Here is a 24,475-nt window from a genome sequence, read left to right on the forward strand (position 1 = left end):
TCGAGCCAGGCATCGGCAACTTCACAGGTGCCAAAGTGCAGATCCATCTAGTCCCTGATAGAAACATAGAAATTAGGTGCAGGAGTAGGCCATTCGGCCCTTCGAGCCTGCACCGCCATTCAACAAGATCATGGCTGATCATTCAACCTCATTACCCCTTTCCTGCTTTCTCTCCATACCCCTTGATCCCTTTAGCCGTGAGGGCCATATCTAACTCCCTTTTGAATATATCTAATGAACTGGCATCAACAACTCTCTGTGGTAGAGAATTCCAGAGGTGAACAACTCTCTGAGTGAAGAAGTTTCTCCTCATCTCGGTCCTAAATGGCTTACCCCTTATCCTTAGACTGTGACCCCTGGTTCTGGAAATCCCCAGCAATGAGAATATTCTTCCTGCCTCTAACCTGTCCAGTCCCATCAGAATTTTATATGTTTCTATGAGATCCCGTCACTTCTAAACTCCAGTGAATACAGGCCCAGTTGACCCAGTCTCTCCTCATATGTCAGTCCTGCCATCCCGGGAATCAGTCTGGTGAACCTTCGCTGTACTCCCTTAATAGCAAGAACATCCTTCCTCAGATTAGCAAAAAACAAAACTGAACACAATAATCCAGGTGTGGCCTCACCAAGGCTCTGTACAACTGCAGTAAGACCTCCCTGCTCCTATACTCAAATCCTCTAGCTATGAAGGCCAACGTGCCATTTGCCTACTTTACTGCCTGCTGTGCCTGCATGCCAAACTTCAATGACTGATGTACCATGGCACCCAGGTCTCGTTGCACCTCCCCTTTTCCTAATCTGTCACCATTCAGATAATATGCTGCCTTCGTGTTTTTGCCACCAAAGTGGATAACCTCACATTTATTCACATTATACTGCATCTGCCATGCATTTGCCCACTCACCTAACTGTCCAAGTCCCCCTGCAGTCTCTTAGCATCCTCCTCACAGCCACCCAGTTTAGTGTCATCTGAAAACTTGAAGATATTACATTCAATTCCTTCATCTAAATCATTGATGTATATTGTAAATAGCTGGGGTCCCAGCACTGAACCCTGCGGCACCCCACTGGTCACTGCCTGCCATTCTGAAAAGGACCTGTTTATTCCGACTCTCTGCTTCCTGCCTGCCAATCAGTTCTCTATCCATGTCAATACATTACCCCCAGTACCATGTGCCTTAATTTTACACACCAATCTCTTGTGTGGGACCTTGTCAAAAGCCTTCTGAAAATCCAAGTACACCACATCCACTGGTTCTCCCTTGTCCACTCTACCAGTTACATTCTCAAAAAATTCTAGAAGATTTGTCAAGCATGATTTCCCTTTCATAAATCCATGCTGATTTCGACCGATCCTGTCACTGCTTTCCAAATGCGCTGCTATTTCATCTTTAATAATTGATTCCAACATTTTCCCCACCACCGATGTCAGGCTAACCGTAACTATAATTACCCGTTTTCTCTCTCCCTCCTTTTTTAAAAAGTGGTGCTAGATTAGCTACCCTCCAGTCCATAGGAACTGATCCAGAGTCAAAAGAATTTTGAAAAATGATCATCAATGCATCTACTATTTCTAGGGCCATTCCTTAAGTACTCTGGGATGCAGCTTATCAGGCCCTGGGGATTTATCGGCCTTCAATCCCATCAATTTCCCGAACACAATTTCCTGACTAATAAGGATTTCCTTCAGTTCCTCCTTTTCGCTACATCCTCGAACCCCTAGTATTTCCAGAAGGTTATCTGTGTCTTGCTTAGTGAAGACAGATCCAAAGTATTTGCTCAGTTGGTCTACCATTTCTTTGTTCCCCATTATAAATTTACCTGATTCTGTCTGCAAAGGACCTACGTTGGTCTTCACTAATCCTTTTCTCTTCACATATCTATAGAAGCTTTCTCACAAGGGAAATTAAGGATAGTGTTAAATTCAAAGAAGAGGCATATAAATTGGCCAGAAAAAGCAGAAAACCTGAGGACTGGGAGAATTTTGTAATACAGCAGAGGAAGACAAAGGGTTTAATTAGGAGGGGGAAAATAGAGTAGGAGAGGAAGCTTGCTGGGAACATAAAAACTGACCGCAGAAGCTTCTACAGATATGTGAAGAGAAAAAGATTAGTGAAAACAAACGTAGGTCCCTTGCAGTCAGATTCAGGTGAATTTATAATGGGGAACAAAGAAATGGCGGACCAGTTAAACAAATACTTTGGTTCTGTCTTCACGACAGAGGACACAAATAACCTTCCGGAAATACTAGGGAACTGAGGGTGTAGTGAGAAGGGGGAACTGAAGGAAATCCTTATTAGGCGGGAAATTGTGTTGGGGAAATTGATGGGATTGAAGGCCGATAAATCCCCGGGGCCTGATAGTCTGCATACTTAAGGAGGTAGCCCTAGAAATAGTGGATGCATTGGTGAACATTTTCCAACAGTCTATCGACTCTGGATTGGTTCCTATGGACTGGAGGGTAGCTAATGTAACACCACTTTTTAAGAAAGGAGGGAGAGAGAAAACAGGTAATTATAGACCGGTTAGCCTGACATCAGTAGTGGGGAAAATGTTGGAATCAATTGTTAAAGATGAAATAGCAGCACATTTGGAAAGCAGTGACGGGATCGGTCCAAGTCAGCATGGATTTATGAAAGGGAAATCCTGCTTGACAAATCTTCTAGAATTTTTTGAGGATGTAACTAGTAGAGTGGACAAGGGAGAACCAGTGAATGTGGTGTATTTGCATTTTCAAAAGGCTTTTGACAAGGTCCCACACAAGAGATTGGTGTGTAAAATTAAAGCATATGGTATTGGGGGTAATGTACTGACGTGGATAGAGAACTGGTTGGCAGACAGGAAGCAGAGAATCGGGATAAACAGGTCCTTTTCAGAATGGCAGGCAGTGACTAGTGGGGTATCGCAGGGCTCAGTGCTGGGACCCCAGCTATTTACATTATACATTAATGATTTAGATGAGGGAATTGAGTGTAATATCTTCAAGTTTGCAGATGACACTAAGCTGGGTGGCAGTGTGAGCTGCGAGGAGGATGCTAAAAGGCTGCAGGGTGACTTGGACAGGTTAGGTGAGTGGGCAAACATGTGGCAGATGCAGTGTAATGTGGATAAATGTTAGGTTATCCACTTTGGTGGCAAAAACACGAACTCAGAATATTATCTGAATAGCGGCAGATTAGGAAAAGGGGAGGTGCAGCGAGACCTGAGTGTCATGGTACATCAGTCGGTGAAAGTTGGCATGCAGGTTCAGCAGGTGGTGAAGAAGGTAAATGGTATGTTGGCCTGCATAGCTAGGGGATTTGAGTACAGGAGCAGGGAGATCTTACTGCAGTTGTACAGGGCCTTAGTGAGGCCTCACCTGGAATATTGTGTTCAGTTTTGGTCTCCTAATCTGAGGAAGGACGTTCTTGCTATTGAGGGAGTGCAGCGAAGGTTCACCAGACTGATTCCCGGGATGGCAGGACTGACATATGAGGAGAGACTATATCGACTGGGCCTGTATTCATTGGAGTTTAGAAGGATGAGAGGGGATCTCATAGAAACATATAAAATTCTAACGGGACTGGACAGGTTAGATGCAGGAAGAATGTTCCCGATGTTGGGGAAGTGCAGAACCAGGGGACATAGTCTAAAGATAAGGGGTAAGCCATTTGGGACTGAGATGAGGAGAAACTTCTTCACTCAGAGAGTTGTTAACTTGTGGAATTCCCTACCACAGATATATTCAAGAGGGAGTTAGATATGGCCCTTATGGCTAAAGGGATCAAGGGGTATGGAGAGAAAGCAGGAAAGGGGTACTGAGGTGAATGATGAGCCATGTTCTAATTGAATGGTGGTGCAGGCTCAAAGGGCCAAATGGCCTACTCCTGCACCTATTTTCTATGTTTCTATGTAAGCTTTTGCAGTCAGTTTTTATGTTCCCTGCAAGCTTCCTCCCATACCTTTTTCTCCCCCCTCCTAATTAGACCCTTTGTCCTCCTCTAAATTTCTCCCAGTCCTCAGGTTTGCTGCTTTTTCGCACCAATTTATATGCCTCTTCCTTGGCTTTAACACTATCCCTAATTTCCCTTGTTAGCCACGGTTGAGCTACCTTCTGCTTTTTATTTTTACTCCGGACAGGGATGTACAATTTTTGACGTTCATCCATGTAATCTATAAATGTCTGCCATTGCCTATCCACTGTCAACGCTTTAAGTATCATTTGCCAGTCTATCCTAGCCAATTCACGTCTCATATGAACGAGGTTACCTTTCCTTCAGTTCAGGACCCTAGTCTCTGAATTAACACTGTCGATCTCCATCTTAATAAAGAATTCTACCATCTTATGGTCACTCTTCCCCAGGGGGCTTCGCACAACGAGATTGCTAATTAGTCCTCTCTCTCATTACACAATACCCAGTCTAGGATGGCCAGCTCTCTAGTTGTTTTCTCGACATATTGGTCTGGAAAGCCATCCCTAATACACTCCAGGAAATCCTCCTCCACCGCATTGCTACCAACTTGGTTAACCCAATCTATATGTAGATTAAAGTTGCCCACGATAACTGCTGTACCTTTATTGCACGCATGCATAATTTCTTGTTTGATGCCATCCCCAACCTCACTACTACTGTTTGGTGGTCTGTACACAACTCCCACTAGCCTTTTCTGCCCTTTTGGTATTCCGCAGCTCTACCCATACAGATTCCACATCATCCAAGCTAATGTCCTTTCTTCCTACGACCCGTTCATCACAAGGGTCCATATATGATGCGAGAGAAAGTCAAGATCGAGCTGGACAGACTTCAACGAGAGGCGATCATATCGCCAGTCAAGTTCAGCGAGTAGGCCAGTCCAGTTGTTCCGGTGCTGAAAAGCGATGGGACCGTCAGAATCTGCGGGGACCATAAGGTAACGATCAACCGAGCCTCCTTACAGGACTAGTACCCACTACCCAAAGCGGATGACCTGTTCGCAATGCTAGCAGGGTGGAAGTCGTTCACCAAGCTGGATCTAACCTCTGCTTACATGACACAGGAGCTGGCTGAAGCTTCGAAAAAATTGACATGCATCAACACACACAAAGGACTGTTCATATACCACAGATGCCCTTTTGAGATTCGCACGGCTGCGGCCATCTTCCAGAGGAACATGGAGAGTCTGCTGAAATCGGTTCCATGCACAGTGGTGTTTCAAGATGACATCTTGATCACTGGCCGCAACACCACTGAACACTTGCACAACCTGGAAGAGGTTCTAAAGCGACTGGACAGAGTGGGACTCGGGCTGAAATGCTCCAAGTGTGTTTTCCTGGCACCAGAGGTCAATTTTCTGGGGAGAAAGATTGCGGCGGACAGCATCAGACCCATGGACTCCAAGACGGAGGCCATCAAGAGTGCACCCAGACCATAGAATGTGATGGAGCTGAGTTCGTTCCTGGGACTCCTCAACTATTTTGATAACTTTCTAGTGGGGTTGAGCACTTTGCTGGAACCTTTGCATTCATTGCTATTCAAGGGTGATGACTGGGTTTGGGGTAAATCTCAAGAGACAGCCTTTAATAAGGCCAGAAACCTGCTATGATCTAACAAGTTACTTGTATTGTATGACTCGTGTAAATGTTTAGTACCAGCTTATGGTGCATCTTCGTATGGGGTCGGTTGTGTGTTACAGCAAGCAAATGTGTCAGGCACACTGCAACCGGTTGCATATGCATCCAGAAGTTTATCCAAGGCTGAAAGAGCCTACAGTATGGTTGAGAAAGAAGCATTAGCATGCGTATATTGGGTTAAGAAAATGCACCAATACCTACTTGGACTCCGGTTTGAGCTCGAAACCGACCACGAACTGCTCATTTCGCGGTTCTGAGAAAGGAAAGGTATTAACACCAATGCTTCGTCCCACATCCAAAGATGGGCACTAGCGTTATCTGCGTATGACTATGTAATCCGCCACAGACCAGGCACGGAGAACTTTGCTGATGCCCTCAGTCGGCTACCATTGCCCACCACCGGGGTGGAAATGGCGCAACCTGCAGACTTGCTTCTTGTAATGGATGCTTTTGAGAGCGAGGGATCACCCGTCACGGCTTGCCAGATCAGGACCTGGACTAGCCAGGACCCTGTGCTATCACTAGTAAAAAGCTGCGTCCTAAATGGGAGCTGGTCAGAGATTACCGGAGAAATGCAAGACGAAATTAAGCCATTTTACCGATGCAAGGATGAAATGTCCATCCATTCGGATTGTCTCATATGGGGGAATCATGTAGTTTTGCCAAAAAAAGGCAGGGAAACTGTTACGAATGCATGTTAATGTATGTACTGTAACACTAGACCACTGAATGTACCTTCACCCTGTATACACTGTCCCTGCACCACCAGAGGGTGCTGCTGCTGGAGACCTAAGGGTCACCTGTATACTGCAGGTAACCAAGTATAAAAGGGAGCTCACCTCGGTGTCCCTACTCTAGGAGCTGCAATAAAGATTTAAGGTCATTACAGTTCAAGTACTATAATCGTGGAGTCATTATTAGAGTGCTTACATATATAACCACTGGTGATGAGGTTACGAATTTTCACGCACAATATGTCTAACCTAAGCAACTTTCAAGAATTTGGTGGGGGAAGATTGGGATGCCTTTGTGGAAAGGCTAGAACACTTTTTCATTGCGAACGACCTGGCTGGGGACTCACCGATCTCGCTGGCGAACAAGCGCAGAGCCATCCTGCTCAGCAGTTGTGGACCCACTAACCATGGCCTCGTCAGGGACCTGCTAGCTCCAGCAAAGACGACAGCCAAGACCCATGCGGAGCTCTTAATTTTAATACAAGAATAACTCGAACCTAAAGAGACCATCCTCACAGCCAGACACCGGTTCTACATCCACCAGCGGTCCGAAGGCCAAGAAATTGCTAAATACGCTGCAGATCTGAGAAGATTGGCTGCACCGTGTGATTTTCACGACCACCTCACCAAAGCACTAAGGGACATCTCCGTTATTGGAATCGGCCACGCGGGCCTCCCCCACAAGCTGCTCTCTGCGGACACTATGGTCACCCTGCAGAAGGCAATCAAAGTGAGCCAGGCCTTCGTGATTTCGGTCTGCGACTCCAAACGGATGATGACTCACACCCAGGTCTCTAACCCGACGAGTACAGTGAACCGAATGGCGACTTTCAGAGACAAGACTGCTGCCCCGAGTCCCGCAACCTTGAGTCTGCCACATGGGGCCAACCAGCTAGCCCCGTGTTGGCGCTGTTGGAAACCACAGGGCCCACCAGTGCCGATACAAAGGCTATACCTGCAAAGGCTGCAACACTAAAGGTCACCTTCAACGAATGTGTAGAAAAATGAATCGCTGAAGAGTTGGCCGAACACCTGGGCTCCAGCACTGATGAAGATGAAGCTGCTCAGCCCCTGGAAGAGGAGTACGGAATATATAACCTGCTCCACCGAGTGTTCCCCATGGAAAATGGAAGTAGAAATCAAAGGGGTTCCAGTCTCGATGGAGATCGACACAGGGGCAAGCCAATCATTGATGAATCAGGCGGCCTTTGAGAAACTCTGGGACAATCCGGCCAAATGACCCAAAATGTCCCCAATCCAAGCAAAGCTGCTCACGTACACAAAAGGCACCATCCCAGTTGTTGGCAGCGTAGAGGTCCAGGTATCCCATGGCGGCGCGATGCACAAGCTTCCCCTGTGGATCATTGCCGGTGATGGTCCAACGCTGCTGGGAAGATGATGAATGAAGCAAATCCAAATCTGTCGGAGCGACGAAGGCCTCCGGGCCCCGGCGATCGACATCCTACGTGGCCCGAAACTTGGATCCTTCGCAGCAGCTGAAAATCCTCCCGTCCGACTCGACTGCTCGGCGACGACAGACTGCACAACTCAACGGCGCGATAACCCAACCTGAACGACCATTCCACACCTTCCGGGCTCCAGTGGCAGGACTCCGAGGGAAGAAGATCGACGCAGAAGGTAGATTCCCGGCGTCCGTGGCAGAACCTGGGGAGAAAAGGATCACCGCAGCCTACCTTGTGGAGACGGGGAAGATGGCGCCTGCACCACGAGGCGAAGCACTTGGAATCAAGATGGCCGCGACCAGATCATGAGGGGCAGCGTTGAGGGAGCAACACGTGTCACCGAATGGTGAACCGGATTGGGGTAATGATTGCAAGGCCCTCTTAAAGGAGACCGGCAACCCCGAACAATTAAAGGAACAGTTCCACTCTTGGCACAGCGATTCTGGTGATATTAAGGATAAAAATGTAATTAATGAATGCAGGTATATAAATGTACTGTTGAATGGTGATGCCGGAAATGCTAATGGGAGAAATGTAACGAATGCTTCAAAAAGTGATGTAAGTGACAAGTTTGTACTGTTGAACAGTGATGCCAGTAATGCTAACGTGAGAAATGTAACCAACAAAGACAGGTATCCTAATGTAACCTTGCACAGAGACACTGATAGCACAAAAGAAAGCATTGTAAGTGACAAATGTGAAAGTGTAAAGAAGTATAACAATGTCGAAGTAGCTAGTTGCGATCGGAGCCAATGTATCATGTATGCTAATGAGAGAATGAGAAATTATTCCAGGTTCTACATGTATACTGACAATGCCAAAGGTAACCCTCCCGTGGTAAACACCCAGGTCCAGCGGACTACCTGATCATGTAACCTGCGCTTCCGGGACCAATGTGATGCCCCAGGAAGGGTTCACACACACCCAATGGGAGCATACCCACTGCAGGGATAGCGGTCAATGGGAAACACAGCCACCACCACTGGCAACCTGCCCCAGATCGGCCCTACCCACCCTGGCCACCAGGGTCAGCACCGGCAGCAAGAGGCCAGTACCCTCCAGCTTTCCCGGCGGAACCTGGGATGACCAGACTTCCACCACCAATGGAGGACAAGGAGGCCACACCACCCTGTGGCCCTGCCCACCACTAAACGCCACCACCTACCCATTCTACAATGTATCTACCTTACCCATAACAACATGGACTTGCTCCACCACTGCGAAATCCTCCAACAGTGACACCCACATGGTCTATATATGGGGAGGGGGAAATGGATGTGTGCAGCCATGAACACATGGATCACACCCGGCACCCACACAACCCTCACCACAACCTCCCACCGTCCACTACTGATCATCTCCCCATGTCAGGGCAATAAGGACTTGGGAAAGGCTTAGGGGGGAGTGTTGTTATGTATGCATGTTAATGTATGTATTGTAACACTAGACCAGTGAATGTACCTTCATCCTTTATACACTATACCTGTACCACCAGAGGGTGCTGCTGCTGGAGACCTAAGGGTCACCTGTACACTGCAGATAACCAACTATAAAAGGGAGCTCACCTCTTGGTGTGCCTACTCTAGGAGCTGCAATAAAGGACTAATGTCACTACAGTTCAAGTACTATACCGTTACCTCGTGGAGTCGTTATTAGAGTGCTTACATATACAATAGAAAAGTTTATAAGCGACCGACACAGTTGAGCAATGCACCAAAGAAGGCCCCACTGAGTCTGTGGTCATGGCCCTCCAAACCGTGGTCCAGGGTCCTCGAAGATTTTGCTGGCCCCTTTCAAGGAAAGATGTTCCTAGTATCAGTGGATGCTTACTCCAAATGGATTGAATATATAATAATGACATCATATACGTCCACTGCCACCATTGAAAGCCTCCGGACCATGTTCGCCACCCATGGTTTGAAACGCGTGACGGACGATTCCCTGCAGACCCGGTTTTCTCAGATTTTACTCAGCTACCGGACGCGACCCCACTCGCTTATTGGTGTTCCTCCTGCAGAATTTTTAAGAAGAGAGCACTCAAAACCAGGCTCTCCTTAGTCCACCCGGATCTCAATGATCATGCAGAAACCCGACGGCACCTGCATAACGTGTACCACGATCGTGTGGCTGTATCGTGTGACATTGAGGTTAAGGACCCTGTGTTTGTTCTTAATTGTGGTCATGGTCCCAAATGGGTTGCTGGCTCTGTGTTAGCCAAGGAGGGGAATAGAGTGTTTGTTGTCAAACTTTTGAATGGATTAACGTGCAGAAAGCTTTTGGATCAGACCAAACTGCGATTCACTGACAACCAAGAACAGTTTGAAGAGGACATTACCATCACTGATCCACCAACACACACTCGATCAGCAATCGACCTCGCGGTCAACCACGAGGATTAACCCACCATGTCCGACAGTCCGATCAGACCAGCCGCGCTTCAGTGCAGCAATGATCCGACCAATTCACCCATGCCAGGACTTCAACTCAGGCGATCAACCTGGAAACGTAGAGCCTCGGATTGCCTCAACTTGTAAATAACTTGCATCTGAGACTTTGTGGGGCGGGGGAGTGATGTTATGTATGTAAACTTTACTAGTGTGTAAGACTTGGCACCAGGGGGCGCACCTGTGGGAGACTCAAGGGTCACTTGCACACCCCGGGCAAGCAGGTATAAAAGGCAGTCTACCATGCTGCTTCCTCACTCTGGAGTTACATTAAAGAGATCAAGGTCACAACAGTTTGAGCTTACGATATACTGTCTTGTGGAGTTATTCTGAACATAACACAGCACTTGCTCTGCTCAGCAATGTCCATTTTCTCAGAAGGGGCCGAATACAGAAATCAGGCCCCTCATTTACATATGTAAGGGGACTAAGTCCAGTTGTAGGTGGCTGCCAGGGATATCTGAAAAATAGGTCAACCCAATATCAGGTTGGATGTCTTTCAGGCGTCTTTGTTCGTGGGACATTGGTCCCAAAATTGGCCCGTGAAATGGATGAAACAAGGTCTAATTTCTTCCCCAATGTTTTGGGTGTGACCCTTGAACAGAACTGGTAAATGATGAATGAATAGCATTTGTATATAATTAGAAAAAAGGGAAGGTGAGAAGATTAAAAGAACACACACGAGAGGAAATATCAATTAAATATCTTGTAAAGTGCTTGAGAGAAAAACAGCAGATGATCAGAGATGCTATTTTGATGAAAAAGTGGAAAGAAGCATTATAAAAGAAATTCAAGACATGCGGTAGTTTTAACCCCTACAATGGATGGGTTTGGGTCAGGTGGGAAGTAAAAATATTAAAAATTTCAATTAGGAACCCAACCTGTCTCGAATCTGCAAACTTCTGGTTTTAACAGAGGTGGGATGAGGGGCGAACAACCAATCTGCTCTCGGGAGGTGGGTCGGCCGTTGAAACCTTTTAAGGAGGCATTAATTTTAATAAGGTTAATATTTTTTATTGCTGTCCTATGGGTTTCCCTGGCCTCAGGAAACCAGGCGGGTAAAAGGAGGCGAGAAAGCCTGGATCCATAAAGTAAGTTCCTTTACAGGACTGCTTGTGGGCCAGGAGTTGCAGGAGTCTTTCCTCCAGGCCCAACTACCCTGTAACCCCCGCCCCGCACTTCCATGAACTATCACCCTCCCCCACCTTCCCCACTATCGCTGAATCCCCTGCAATCTGACAGCTTACCTGACCCGCTCGCAAACACCCCGACCCGCCGCGATATTCCCTGACCCCGCCATTACTGAACCCCCCTGCGACTGCTGATCTCCCCACGATCATCCCTGACTTCCCCGCGATCAACCCTGATTCCCCAAACCATGCTCTACACATCCCCCTGTGATCACCCTGCATCACCCTCCTGTCCCTACCCCCCAACACGCTCTATCCCCTCTGTATGATCCCTTCCCCCCACCTCTACTAAATTTACCTGCTCCTTGGCTGTGGCTTTTTTTGGAGCCTTTCCCATCCAACGGCAACCAAGCCTGTCAATCAGATAGCACACAACTATTATTTACATTTATTTTTGTTTACTGGTAGCATCTGAACATTTCATTTATTTTATGGGGATTTTTTGTTCATTGTCAGACTTGTATGGTAAATATGAAACACCAAAAAGATAAATTAAATTTCACATTATTTACTTTTTTATTTTTAGTGCACTGAAACATCATACTTCTTTGAGGTACCCAACAAAGCAGCCTGTAAGCATCTGTGGAGATGCTGCGTGGAATATCACACATTTTTCAGGTATGTACCCTAATATTCCTGAAGAACCAACAGAGCACTAAAGTAGGTCTTAATTTCTGCAAGACAATCCCTATAGACCAAGTGACAAAACTCTGCCAGCTGTTCATTTGTACCGAAATAATAATCTTGGTGAAAAGCATCAAAAAGAATATGTGTAGTGTAATTTAATGTACATTTATGTAAGGGCTCACATTTTGCAAATAAAATGTTTATGTGCTCTCTAAAAGAGAAATGTAGTTTTGTGGTAGCCAAGCACTGTGCAGAGACCACAAATACACACTCAATTTCATCAACTTCTATTTTATTCAAGTCATTTACATATATACTAGGAGAGATATGGGAAGTGTAACATTGAGTTATTTGCCTTTTCTCCATGTTTTTAAATCACTGGTAACTGGTAAATCACTGTGGGATTAGTATCTTGTAAAGGTTTTTGGAATGTTGTGCGATACTGTCTTTGTTCAATAAAGATGCAAGCTTTCTGAGGTCGCCACGTCAAGTGTGGAGTACAGTGGCATTCAGGATACGGTGTTATAATTGCAACAGAAATATTAACCGTGAACTTGTGCATCACAGTGTAGTGTCTGTTTGCTGCCATTGTAGTTCCATTGCATGGCAGTGATTGCGTACATACATCCTGCATTATCTGTTTGGAGCACTACAGAAATTGCCTGCACACAACATTGGCTAGTCAGGGCTATGCCCAACACCCCACTCCAACACACAAAATCTGTCAAATTAAAAGTATTTGGAGAATCTAGAACAGTGAGGCACCTGCTCGTGTGGACCCGTGTTCCAATGGGAGCAATCTTTTACATAAGTTTGCCTTAAATGTGATAAGCAAACAATGATTGTAGTAATACAGTTGAAGAATTTATTCTAACTTCCTCACTCCTGGCTGAATGTGTTTTTGTATATTTATTTTGTTCAATAATATCTTTATTGTCAATAAAAAATATATATGTCTGAACGCTTTTGTCGCTGTAATTGCTCAGATGACATAGGCCTGAAAACCTGTGTGTTCTGCCGTAACCAAGGTGTTGAAGTCCAACTTCAACCTCCTGAAGTCGGGGCTTTTACATAAGGTGGGCAGTTACCTGCACCAGCAGTGTTGCAGCTGGGGTGCCCACAATGTTGGGTAGAGGGAAGAAATTCAGAATTGGGGCCAGCCGCAATGGAACAGAGACAGCAGGGGCGGACGAAAATGTTTTTTGAGTAACCAGCAATTCCTTTTGTAGAAAGGCTGTGAGTAAACTGGCCGTTAATATCGTGATATGCTCCTCCTGTACCATGTGGGAACTCAGGGACACTTCCGGTGTCCCTGACAACTACGTGTGTGAGAAGTGTATCCACTCCATCTCCTGACGGTCCGCGTTGCGGAATTGGAGCTGAGGGTGGATTCACTCTGGAGCATCCACGATGCTGAGAATGACATAAGTGGCACGTGTAGTGAGTTGGTCTTACCGCATGAGAAGGATCCACAGCCAGCTAGGGAATGGAAGACCAGCAGGACGAGTAGTACAAAGAAGGGTCCCATCTGGTCATCCCCCTGCAAAACAGATACACTGCTTTGAGTGCTGTTGAGGGAGATGACTCATCAGGGAAGAGCAGCAGCAGCCAAGTTCATGGCACCGTGGCTGGCTCTGTTGTACAGGAGGGCATAAAAAAGAGTGGGAGAGCGATAGTGATAGGGGATTCAATCATAAGGGGAATAGATAGGCCTTTCTGCGACCGCAATCGAGACTCCAGGATGGTATGTTGCCTCCCTGGTGCAAGGGTCAAGGATGTCTCCGAGCGAGTGCAGGACATTCTAAAAAGGGAGGGAGAACAGCCAGTTGTCGTGGTGCACGTTGGTACCAACGACATAGGTTAAAAAAGGGATGAGGTCCTACGAGACTAATTTAAGGAGCTAGGAGCTAAATTAAAAAGTATGACCTCAAAAGTAGTAATCTCGGGATTGCTACCAGTGCCATGTGCTAGTCAGAGTAGGAATCGCAGGATAGCACTACGTGGTTTGAGCAGTGGTGCAGCAGGGAGGAATTCAAATTCATGGGGCATTGGAACAGGTTCTGGGGGAGGTGGGACCAGTACAAACTGGACGGTCTGCACTTGGGCAGGACCGGAACCAATGTCCTAGGGGGGAGTGTTTGCTAGTGCTGTTGGTGAGGAGTTAAACTAATATGGCAGGGGGATGGGAACCAATACAACGAGACAGAGGGAAACAAAAAGGAGACAAAAACAAAAGACAGAAAAGAGATGAGTAAAAGTGGAGGGCAGAGAAACCAAAGGCAAGAAACAAAAAGGGCCACTGAATATAAAAGGGCTGCAGGAGGGGTCAAAACTAAAAATCATGGTTTAAAAACTAGGATGAAAACACTCCACCTAAATGCACGCAGCATTCGAAATAAAGTAAATGAGTTGACGGCACAAAACATTACAAATGGGTATGATTTGGTGGCCATTACAGAAACATGGTTGCAAGGTGGCCAAGACTGGGAATTAAACATACAGGGATATCTGACAATTCAGAAAGATAAGCAAGAAGGGAAAGGAGGTGGGGTAGCTCTGTTAATAAAAGATGATATCAGGGCAGTTGTGAGGGATGATATTGGCTCCAATGAACAAAATGTTGAATCATTGTGGGTGGAGATTCGAGATAGTAAGGGGAAAAAGTCACTGGTCGGCGTAGTTTATAGGCCCCCAAATAATAACTTCATGGTGGGGCGGGCAATAATCAAGGGAATAATGGAGGCATGTGAAAAAGGAACGGCAGTAGTCATGGGGGATTTTAACCTATATATCGATTGGTCAAATCAAATCGCACAGGGTAGCCTGGAGGAGGAATTCATAGAATGCATACGGGATTGTTTCTTAGAACAGTATGTAACAGAACCTACAAGGGAGCAAGCCATCTTAGATCTGGTCCTGTGTAATGAGACAGGAAAAATAAACGATCTCCTCGTAAAAGATCCTCTCGGAATGAGTGATCACAATATGGTTGAATTTGTAATACAGATTGAGGATAAGGAAGTTGTGTCAGAAACGAGCGTACTATGCTTAAACAAAGGGGACTACAATGGGATGAGGGCAGAGTTGGCTAAAGTAGACTGGAAACAAGGACTAAACGGTGGCACAATTGAGGAACAGTGAAGGACTTTTAAGGAGCTCTTTCATAGTGCGCAACAAAAATATATTCCAGTGAAAAAGAAGGGCGGCAAGAGAAGGGATAACCAGCCGTGGATAACCAAGGAAATAAAGGAAAGTATCAAATCAAAGACCAATGCGTATAAGGTGGCCAAGGTTAGTGAGAAACTAGAGGATTGGGAAAATTTTAAGCAACAGCAAAGAATGACTAAAAAAGCAATAAAGAAAGGGAAGATAGATTACGAAGGTAAACTTGCGCAAAACATAAAAATAGATAGTAAAAACTTTTACAGATATATAAAACGGAAAAGAGTGACTAAAGTAAATGTTGGTCCCTTAGAAGATGAAAAGGGGGATTTAATAATGGGAAATGTGGAAATGGCTGAGACCTTAAACAATTATTTTGCTTCGGTCTTCACAGTGGAAGACACAAAAACCATGCCAAAATTTGCAGGCCACAGGAATGTGGAAAGGGAGAACCTTGAGACAATCACTATCACTAGGGGGGTAGTGCTGGACAGGCTAATGGGACTGAAGGTAGACAAGTCCCCTGGTCCTGATGAAATGCATCCCAGGGTATTAAAAGAGATGGCGGAAGTTATAGCAGATGCATTCGTTATAATCTACCAAAATTCTCTGGATTCTGGGGAGGTACCAGCAGATTGGAAAGCAGTTAATGTAATGCCTCTGTTTAAAAAAGGGGGCAGGCAAAAGGCAGGTAACTATAGGCCGGTTAGTTTAACATCTGTAGTGGGGAAAATGTTTGAAAATATCATTAAAGAAGAAATAGCAGGACATCTAGATAGGAATAGTACAATCAAGCAGACGCAGCATGGATTCATGAAAGGGAAATCATGTTTAACTAACTTACTGGAATTCTTTGAGGATATAACGAGCATGGTGGATAGAGGTGTACCGGTGGATGTGGTGTATTTAGATTTCCAAAAGGCATTCGATAAGGTGCCACACAAAAGGTTACTGCAGAAGATAAAGGTACGCGGAGTCAAAGGAAATGTATTAGCATGGATAGAGAATTGGCTGGCGAACAGAAAGCAGAGAGTCAGGATAAATGGGTCCTTTTCCGGTTGGAAATCAGTGGTTAGTGGTGTGCCACAGGGATCAGTGCTGGGACTACAACTGTTTACAATATACATAGATGACCTAGAAGAGGGGACAGAGTGTAGTGCAACAAAATTTGCAGATGACACTAAGATTAGTGGGAAAGCGGACTCAGAGAGGCTGCAAGGAGATTTGGATAGGTTAAGCGAATGGGCTAAGGTTTGGCAGATGGAATACAATGTCGGAAAGTGTGAGGTCATCCACCTTGGGAAAAAAACCAGTAAAAGGGAATATTGTTTGAATGGGGAGAAATTACAACGTGCAGAGGGACCTGGGGGTCCTTGTGCATGAAACTCTTTTAGAGTCTACCTGCAAAACATAAAACATGTATCCGTGCCACCCGACCTGGGTGACACACCAGACATTTACAAGGCCCTTTTTTTCCCCTTTTTTTTTTGTTTTTTTTTTGTGTTTTTTTTTGGGCACTAAAATCAAATTTTTCCTTTTTCCAGTGCCCCCTATAAAAGGGGAGGGGGACACTAAAAGCACCGGCAATTAAAACAAATTAAACTTTAAAACGTAAAATCAAATTAAAATTTGGTTGCCGGGCGTGATGATGCACTCCAGTCCCTCCGGTGCCCACCTCTCGCGGAAGGCCGCGAGCGTACCGGTGGACACCGCGTGCTCCATCTCCAAGGACACCCTGGACCGGATGTAAGAGCGGAAGAGAGGCAGGCAGTCAGGTTGAACGACCCCCTCGACCGCCCGCTGCCTGGACCGGCTGATGGCACCCTTGGCCGTGCCCAGGAGCAGTCCTACGAGGAGGCCCTCGGACCTACCCGCTCCCCTCCGCACAGGGTGCCCAAAGATCAGGAGAGTGGGACTGAAGTGCAGCCAGAATTTCAGGAGCAGCCCCTTCAAATAATGGAACAGGGGCTGCAACCTTGTGCACTCAATAAAAACATGGAACACGGACTCCTCCAGACCGCAGAAATTGCAGGCGGCCTGGGAGTCCGTGAACCGGCTTAAAAATTTGTTGCACGGCACTGCTCCGTGCACCACCCTCCAGGCCAAGTCCCCGATGAATAGTGGGAGGACCCCTGCGTAGAGTGCCCTCCATCGGGGACCCCCGCCTCCTCCGGACGGCAAGATGGTACGCCATGGCGTGTCCGGACAGCCGGCGAGGATGGCAAAGTTGAGGGTGTGCAGGAGCAGCCCGTACAGGAAACCCCTCCGCGCGGAACTGAAAGGCACGGAGGGGATTTCCCCGAGGCGGCTCAAGTTGTGAGGCGCCGGCCCCCGAGGGAGGTTCCGGGGTTTGGCGCCGATGAGGAATTCCGTCCGGACGGGGGTCAGTTTGGATGGGATCTCCCCACGTGCTTGAGCCTCCTCGATGCACCTAACGGAGTCAGGGCCCAGAGCTGTTTTTAGCGACTCGATGGCATCGGCCGCGTGGCGGACGTTGGCAGAATTTAGGCGCCGCGCCAGCGTGTCTGGCGCCATCCAGCCCGCTCCTCCGCCATCGAGCAGGTCCCTGACCCTGGTCACCTCACCAGCCACAGCCCTCTCTTCCGACCGCCACATAAAACCTCGGCCGTGGAGGTACGGATTCCCGAGCAGCGGTTCCTGCAGGACGGCCGCCACTCCAGCCGGCGGAGAGCTGCGCTTGGTGGAGACTTTGTTCCAGACCCTGATGAGTTCCCTGTAAAAGACAGGCAGCTCCCGGAGGGCGGTCCTGGCACCCCCCAAGTTCACAAACAGGAGCTGCGTGTCATAATTGAGGTCGCGCTGCTGGCGGAAGAAATACCTCGCCAGAGCACACCACCTAGGAGGGGGCTCGACGTAAAGGTATCTCTGCAGGGTCTGAAGACGGAAAGTCGCGAGCTGGGCGCTGACGCACACCAACGACTGACCGCCCTCCTCAAGCGGGAGACTCAAGACCGCAGCAGAGACCCAGTGCTTCCTGTTGTTCCAGAAGAAGTCCACCAGCTTCTTCTGTATCTTGGCGACAAACGCAGGGGGAGGGGTCAAAGTGACCAGCCGGTACCACAGCATTGCGGCCACCAGCTGGTTTATGACTAGCGCTCGACCCCTGTAGGACAGCACTCGGAGCAGTCCTGTCCAGCGCCCTAGGCGAGCGGCGACCTTGGCCTCCAGCTCCTGCCAGTTCGCCGGCCAGGCTCCCTCGTCGGGGCTAAGGTAGACTCCCAGATAGAGAAGATGGGTCGTGCTCCAGGCAAAAGGCCTGAGCTCCTCCGGCAGGGAGTCTACCCGCCACTGACCCACCAGGAGTCCGGAACATTTCTCCCAGTTGATCCTGGCGGAGGACGCGGCCAAGTAAATCTCCTGGCACTCTGGCCCTTGTGCATGAATCCCAAAAGGTTAGTTTGCAGGTGCAGCAGGTAATCAGGTAGGCAAATGGAATGTTGGCCTTCATTGCGAGAGGGATAGAGTACAAAAGCAGGGAGGTCTTGCTGCAACTGTATAAGGTATTGGTAAGGCCGCACCTGGAGTACTGCGTGCAGTTTTGGTCACCTTACTTAAGGAAGGATATACTAGCTTTGGAAGGGGTACAGAGACGATTCACTAGGCTGATTCCAGAAATGAGGGGGTTACCTTATGATGATAGATTGAGTAGACTGGGTCTTTACTCCTTGGAGTTCAGAAGGATGAGGAGTGATCTGATAGAAACATTTAAAATCATGAAAGGGATAGACAAGATAGAGGCAGAGAGGTTGTTTCCATTGGTAGGGGAGACTAGAACTAGGGGGCACAGCCTCAAAATACGGAGGAGCCAATTTAAAACCGAGTTGAGAAAGAATTTCTTCTCCCAGAGGGTTGTGAATCTGTGGAATTCTCTGCCCAAGGAAGCAGTTGAGACTAGCTCATTGAATGTTTTCAAGTCAAAGATAGATAGATTTTTAACCAATAAGGGAATTAAGGGTTACGGGGAAAGGGCGGGTAAGTGGAGCTGAGTCCACGACCAGATCAGCCATGATCTTATTGAATGGCGGAGCAGGCTCGAGGGGCTAGATGGCCTACTCCTGTTCCTAATTCTTATGTTCTTATGTTAACCTTTAGTGTAGCTACTTCCACCAGGATGTGCTCCTGTCAAGTAATGTAAAGAGTGGACGCAAGAAACTCACGTTTCTTGACTGAAAAAACCACGGTGCAGTGGAGACCCGGCATAACTGGATCCTGCCCCAAAGTCCATCCTGCTTTCCCCAATTGCAGCCTGAATCCACCTGAAACATTACAGATTTTTGGGAACCGTATCTCTGTACCAGGATACAAATTGCAGGGAGGGGTATTCCTCATTCATTTTTCCTTTACTTCAGTTTTTTTTCTTTGTTTTCTCTCCTTATCTCTTTACTGCTGAAGTCAGTGATTTATTCTGGAATGCAATTGCATAAGCTAGGAGTCATGTGCCCAAATGATCATGGCGGTGATTAATAAATTGCAGGTCCATTCATAGCTGAGCTTGATTCTACTCTTGCTTCATGTCTTTCCTAAGTTTACAGCATATGCAAAATATTTATCTTAAACAGCACCTTATAAAGTAGTATTGCCATTTTTTTCATTGTCAGAGAATTATAATTTATTAACTGTATGTTCTTTAAATAAAATCCTTTCATTTTATTCTATCAGATTGCCTGAAACCAATGAGTATTCAAATTCTATGTCACGAAAAATTAGTAAGCTGGGGTCTCTAGGGTACAGACACCGGTACAGGTAATCAATTTCACTGAACAACTGCTTTGCTTAAAGGAAGAAATATTGTGCAGAGAAATTCCTCAGCTGAATTAATTGTTGTATTTTGAAAGGCAAAGACTAACTAAGGCTTCAATACATTTGCGCATTCTAAGCATTGCGGTATTTTTGCTTGTAGCAGTACATTAATTGTTGGGTTTTATCATTCAAACTGGGAAGACATTAAATATAGAACATTATTGTTACTGAGCTATTTCTCCCTCAATCATCATTGATCAATTCAATTCCTTTTAATCAATAGTGATTCCTGTAGTAATATACTACATCTTCCTTTTTAATTCCATGCTGTCGAATAAACACCTGATCCCTCTGTCTCCATTTTAATTAACTAAGTTACAGTTTCATAATCCTTTGTTAACCAAGCTAAATTTAATAACATATGTTTCATGAATTTGGATCTTCTTGAGCAGATTAATCCCACAAGGTCTGCAGACAAAGCTAAAACTCAAATAAATGTCCCCGTGGTTTTAAAAATTACCATAAAATGATTCCCTTTTGGATCAGGAGAAATGGAATTATGTGCTATTGCTTCACATTGCATGTGATTAATAGCCATCATATTGTACACTTCAACCGCGCTACAACATATGACTGTACATCTTTGTCAGCATCTTTGTCAGTATCAAAAAGGAAATTTCTGGTGTAGAAAAGCAATATTTTTTTCTGAATTATATTTGATAATGATGTGCAATAATTGTGTAATTGTTTCCCCAGACTAGGGGATGCAGAGATTGGTTCAAGAAATAGCTGCATTTCTTGGAGTAAAAGTCATCTCCCTTTCCATATATTTTATATTATTTAAAGGATCTTCCATGGGCCCAACACATGGAAAAAAATTGAGTCTTGTCAATGTCATTAGTTAATATTTGAAGGCTGGGGAGAAATAATTTGCTATATTTAGATACTCTTACATTTGACAAGCTTACACTACATTTTTATTTCAGGATTTAAGTAATTTGAATATAAAGTGTAGCTGCAATACTGTGAAAATACAGCTGCCACTTCCTGCTCCCTCGACCCTAATCCCACCAAACTGCTGACCACCCAACTTCCTTTTCTGGCTCCCATTTTCGCTGACATTGTTAAAGGTTCTCTCTCCTCAGGGACTGTCCCCCTCTCCCTTAAATCTGCCGTCATCACTCCTTTCTCAAAAAACCAACCCTTGTAACCTACTGCCCAACCTACAACCTCCCTTTCCTCTCAAGTCCTTGAACATGTTGTCGTCCCCAAATCCGTGTCCATCTTTCCCGCAACTCCATGTTTGAATCTCTCCAATCAGATTTCCACCCTGCCACAGTACCAAAAAGGCACTTATCACAGTCACAAATTACATCCTTTGTAACTGTGACAAAGGTAAACTAACCCACCTTATCCTTCTTGACCTGTCTGCAGCCTTTGACACGGTTGACCACTCTATCCTCCACTAATGTCTCTCCACTGTCGTCCAGCTGGGGGAGACTGCACTTGCCTGGTTCCATTCTTATCAATCTAATTGTAGCCAGAAAATCATCTGCAATAGCTTCTCTTCCCACTCCTGCATTGTTATCTCTGGCCCCCTTCTATTTTTCATCCACATGCTGCCTCTTGGCGACATCATCCGAAAACACAGTGTCACTTTCCACATGTACACTGATGACGCCCAGCTCTACCTTACCACCACTTCTCTTGACCCCTCCACGGTCTCTAAATTGTCAGACTGCTTGTCCAACACGTAGTAGTGGATGAGCAGACATGTTCTTCAATTAAATATTGGGAAGACCAAAGCCATTGTTTTCAGTTGCTGCCACAAATTCCGTTCTCTAGCCACTGACTCCATCCGTCTTCCTAACATCTGTCAGAGGCTGAACCCGACTGTTCGCAACCTTGATAACCTTGAAATCCGACCACCTATCCGCGGCATAACTAAGACCACCTATTTCCACCTCCGTAACATCGCCAGTCACATCTAGAATTGGGCCTGTAGATTGATTTCACTGGTGTAGTCCTATCCACTTCTGTTGACATGTTGTGAGACCGTTCTATTTTTGGCGATATAAGCGGTTTATTGACGTAAGCACATGACATATATTTTGACATTTTGACATTTTGTAAATTAAAAATAATTTATATACAAGAAATAATAAATATAATATAGAAATATAACAAATATAGTTACATATATGAAAGTATATCAATTTAAAATAATAAAACTATACTAAATTGTTTTTGAGCAGTGGTAAGACTGCATTTCAACTAAACCGAGACCAGTCTATTGAGCTTCCACGGCCTGATCAGAACGTACAGAGGACTCGCAGTAAAACATACCCGAAGAGGACGCTTCACTCTCAGCAATCAGGTAACCGGGATAGTAATGTTCTAATAACTACAGCTGGAACATAGTTAGTGCCTATTTACTGACCATCAAATTGCTTTGAAACTTTCGTGTGTTTTTGTTTTAACATGAACATTTTATTGTAAATATATAAAATGCTTTCCCCAACCCCTACATGATTAGAAGTAACCAAAATATATTGCCAAGCAGTTCAAAACATTATAGGTGAACTGTCATGTTAGTACATTTCTGGACTGCAATACAGTTTCTGGCAGATTTTTCAATGTACAGTTAGTTAGACAGAAAACATTTGAGAAGTTGCACTTTGACAATGTAATAATCTACTCTCTTTTTGGTGCTGTTTGCTGAAATGAAGTTGGGTAAATTTTCATCTTTCTTGCTCCCAGTGTAGAACTTTGCATAATGGGAGTACATTTTAGGAATTTGTTTGTCTGCGAAGAGGTTGTTTCCCCTGGCTGGAGAGTCTAGACTTAGGGGGTCATGGTCTCAGGATAAGGGGGTCAGCCATTTAAGACGGAGACGAGGAGGAATTTCTTCACTCAGATGGTTGTGAATCTTTCTCTACCCCGAAGGGCTGTGGATACTCGGTCGTTGAGTATATTCAAGACTGAGATAGATACATTTTTGGACTCTAAGGAATCAAGGGATATGGGGATTGGGCAGGAAAGTGGAGTTGAGGTCGAAGATCAGCCATGATCACATTGAATGGCGAAGCACGCTCAAGGGGCCTACTCCTCCTAATTCTTATGTTCTCCCATGATATTCTGTCCTCGAAATTAATGGTCATAAAATCATAGACATTTACAACACAGAAGGAGGCCATTTTGGCCCATTATGTACGCACTGGCCAACAAAGAGCTATCAAGCCTAATCCCACTTTCCAGTTCTTGGTCCGTAGCCCTGTAGGTTACGGCACTTCAAGTGCACATCCAAGTATTTTTAAAATGTGGTGAGGGTTTCTGCCTCTACCTCCCTTTCAGACCGCCACCACCCTCCTGGGTGAAGACATTTCCTCTCAAATCCCCTCTAAACCTTCTACCAATTGCTTTAAATCTATGGCTGTTGACCCCTCTGCTAAGGGAAATAGGTACGTCCTATTCACTCTATCTAGGCCCCTCATAATTTTATACACCTCAATAAAGTCTCTCCTCAGCCTCCTCGGTTCCAAAGAAAACAAACCCAGCCTATCCAATCTTTTCTCATAGCTAATATTCTCCAGTCCAGGCAACATCCTTGTAAATCTCCTCTGTACCCTCTCTAGTGCAATCACATCTTTGCTGTAATGTGGTGATCAGAACTGCCGCAGTACTCTAATGCAGCCTAACTAGTGATTTATACAGTTCAAGCATAACCTTCCTGCTCTTGTATTCTATGCCTCGGCTAATAAAGGCAAGTATTCCGTATGCCTTCCTAACCACCTTATCTACCTGGCTTGGTATCTTCAGGGATTTGTGGACATGCACTCCAAGGTCCCTTTGTTCCTCTACACTTCTCTGTATCCCACCATTTAATGTGTATTCCCTTGCCTTGTTTGCTGTTCCCAAATACATTACCTCACACTTCTCCAGATTCAATTCCATTTGCCAGTGTTCTGCCCACCTGACCAGTTCATTGATATCTTCCTGCAGTCTACAGCTTTTTTCTTCATTATCAACCATACAGCCGATTTTAGTATCATCTGCAAACTTCTTAATCATACCCCCTACATTCAAGTCTAAATCATTAATATATACCACAAAAAGCAAGGGCCCTAGTACGGAGCCATGAGGAACCCCACAGGAAACAGCCTTCCACTCACAAAAATACCCATCAACCATTATTCTTTGCTTCCTACCTCTGAGCCCATTTTGGATCCAACTTGCCACTTTGCTGTGGATCCCATGGGCTTTTACTTTCGTGACCAGTCTGCCATGTGGGACCTTATCAAAAGCCTTGCTAAAATCCATATACGCGACATTAAATGCAGTACCCTCATCTACCCTCCGTGTTACCTCATCAATCACCTTTGTCAGATACGACCTTTCTTTAACAAATTCATGCTGACTGTCCTTGATTAATCCGTGTCTTTTTAAATGAAGATTTATCTTGTCCCTCAGAATATTTTCCAATAATTTTCTCACCATCGAGATT

General features: G+C 45.7%; 1 protein-coding gene across 1 annotated transcript in view; it reads left to right on the top strand.

Annotated features, from left to right (window-relative positions):
- epb41l4a (erythrocyte membrane protein band 4.1 like 4A) overlaps window positions 1–24,475 on the top strand; it is a 524,857-nt gene that overhangs the window by 327,998 nt on the left and 172,384 nt on the right. The window contains exons 11-13 of the mRNA XM_070864703.1: window positions 11,948–12,039; window positions 19,891–19,974; window positions 22,227–22,348. Of these exons, the coding sequence (XP_070720804.1) occupies window positions 11,948–12,039; window positions 19,891–19,974; window positions 22,227–22,348 (298 nt within the window). The remainder of the gene's footprint in view (window positions 1–11,947; window positions 12,040–19,890; window positions 19,975–22,226; window positions 22,349–24,475) is intronic.

Source organism: Pristiophorus japonicus, chromosome 1, assembly GCF_044704955.1.
Source record: "Pristiophorus japonicus isolate sPriJap1 chromosome 1, sPriJap1.hap1, whole genome shotgun sequence".
Taxonomy (NCBI): Eukaryota; Metazoa; Chordata; class Chondrichthyes; family Pristiophoridae; genus Pristiophorus; species Pristiophorus japonicus.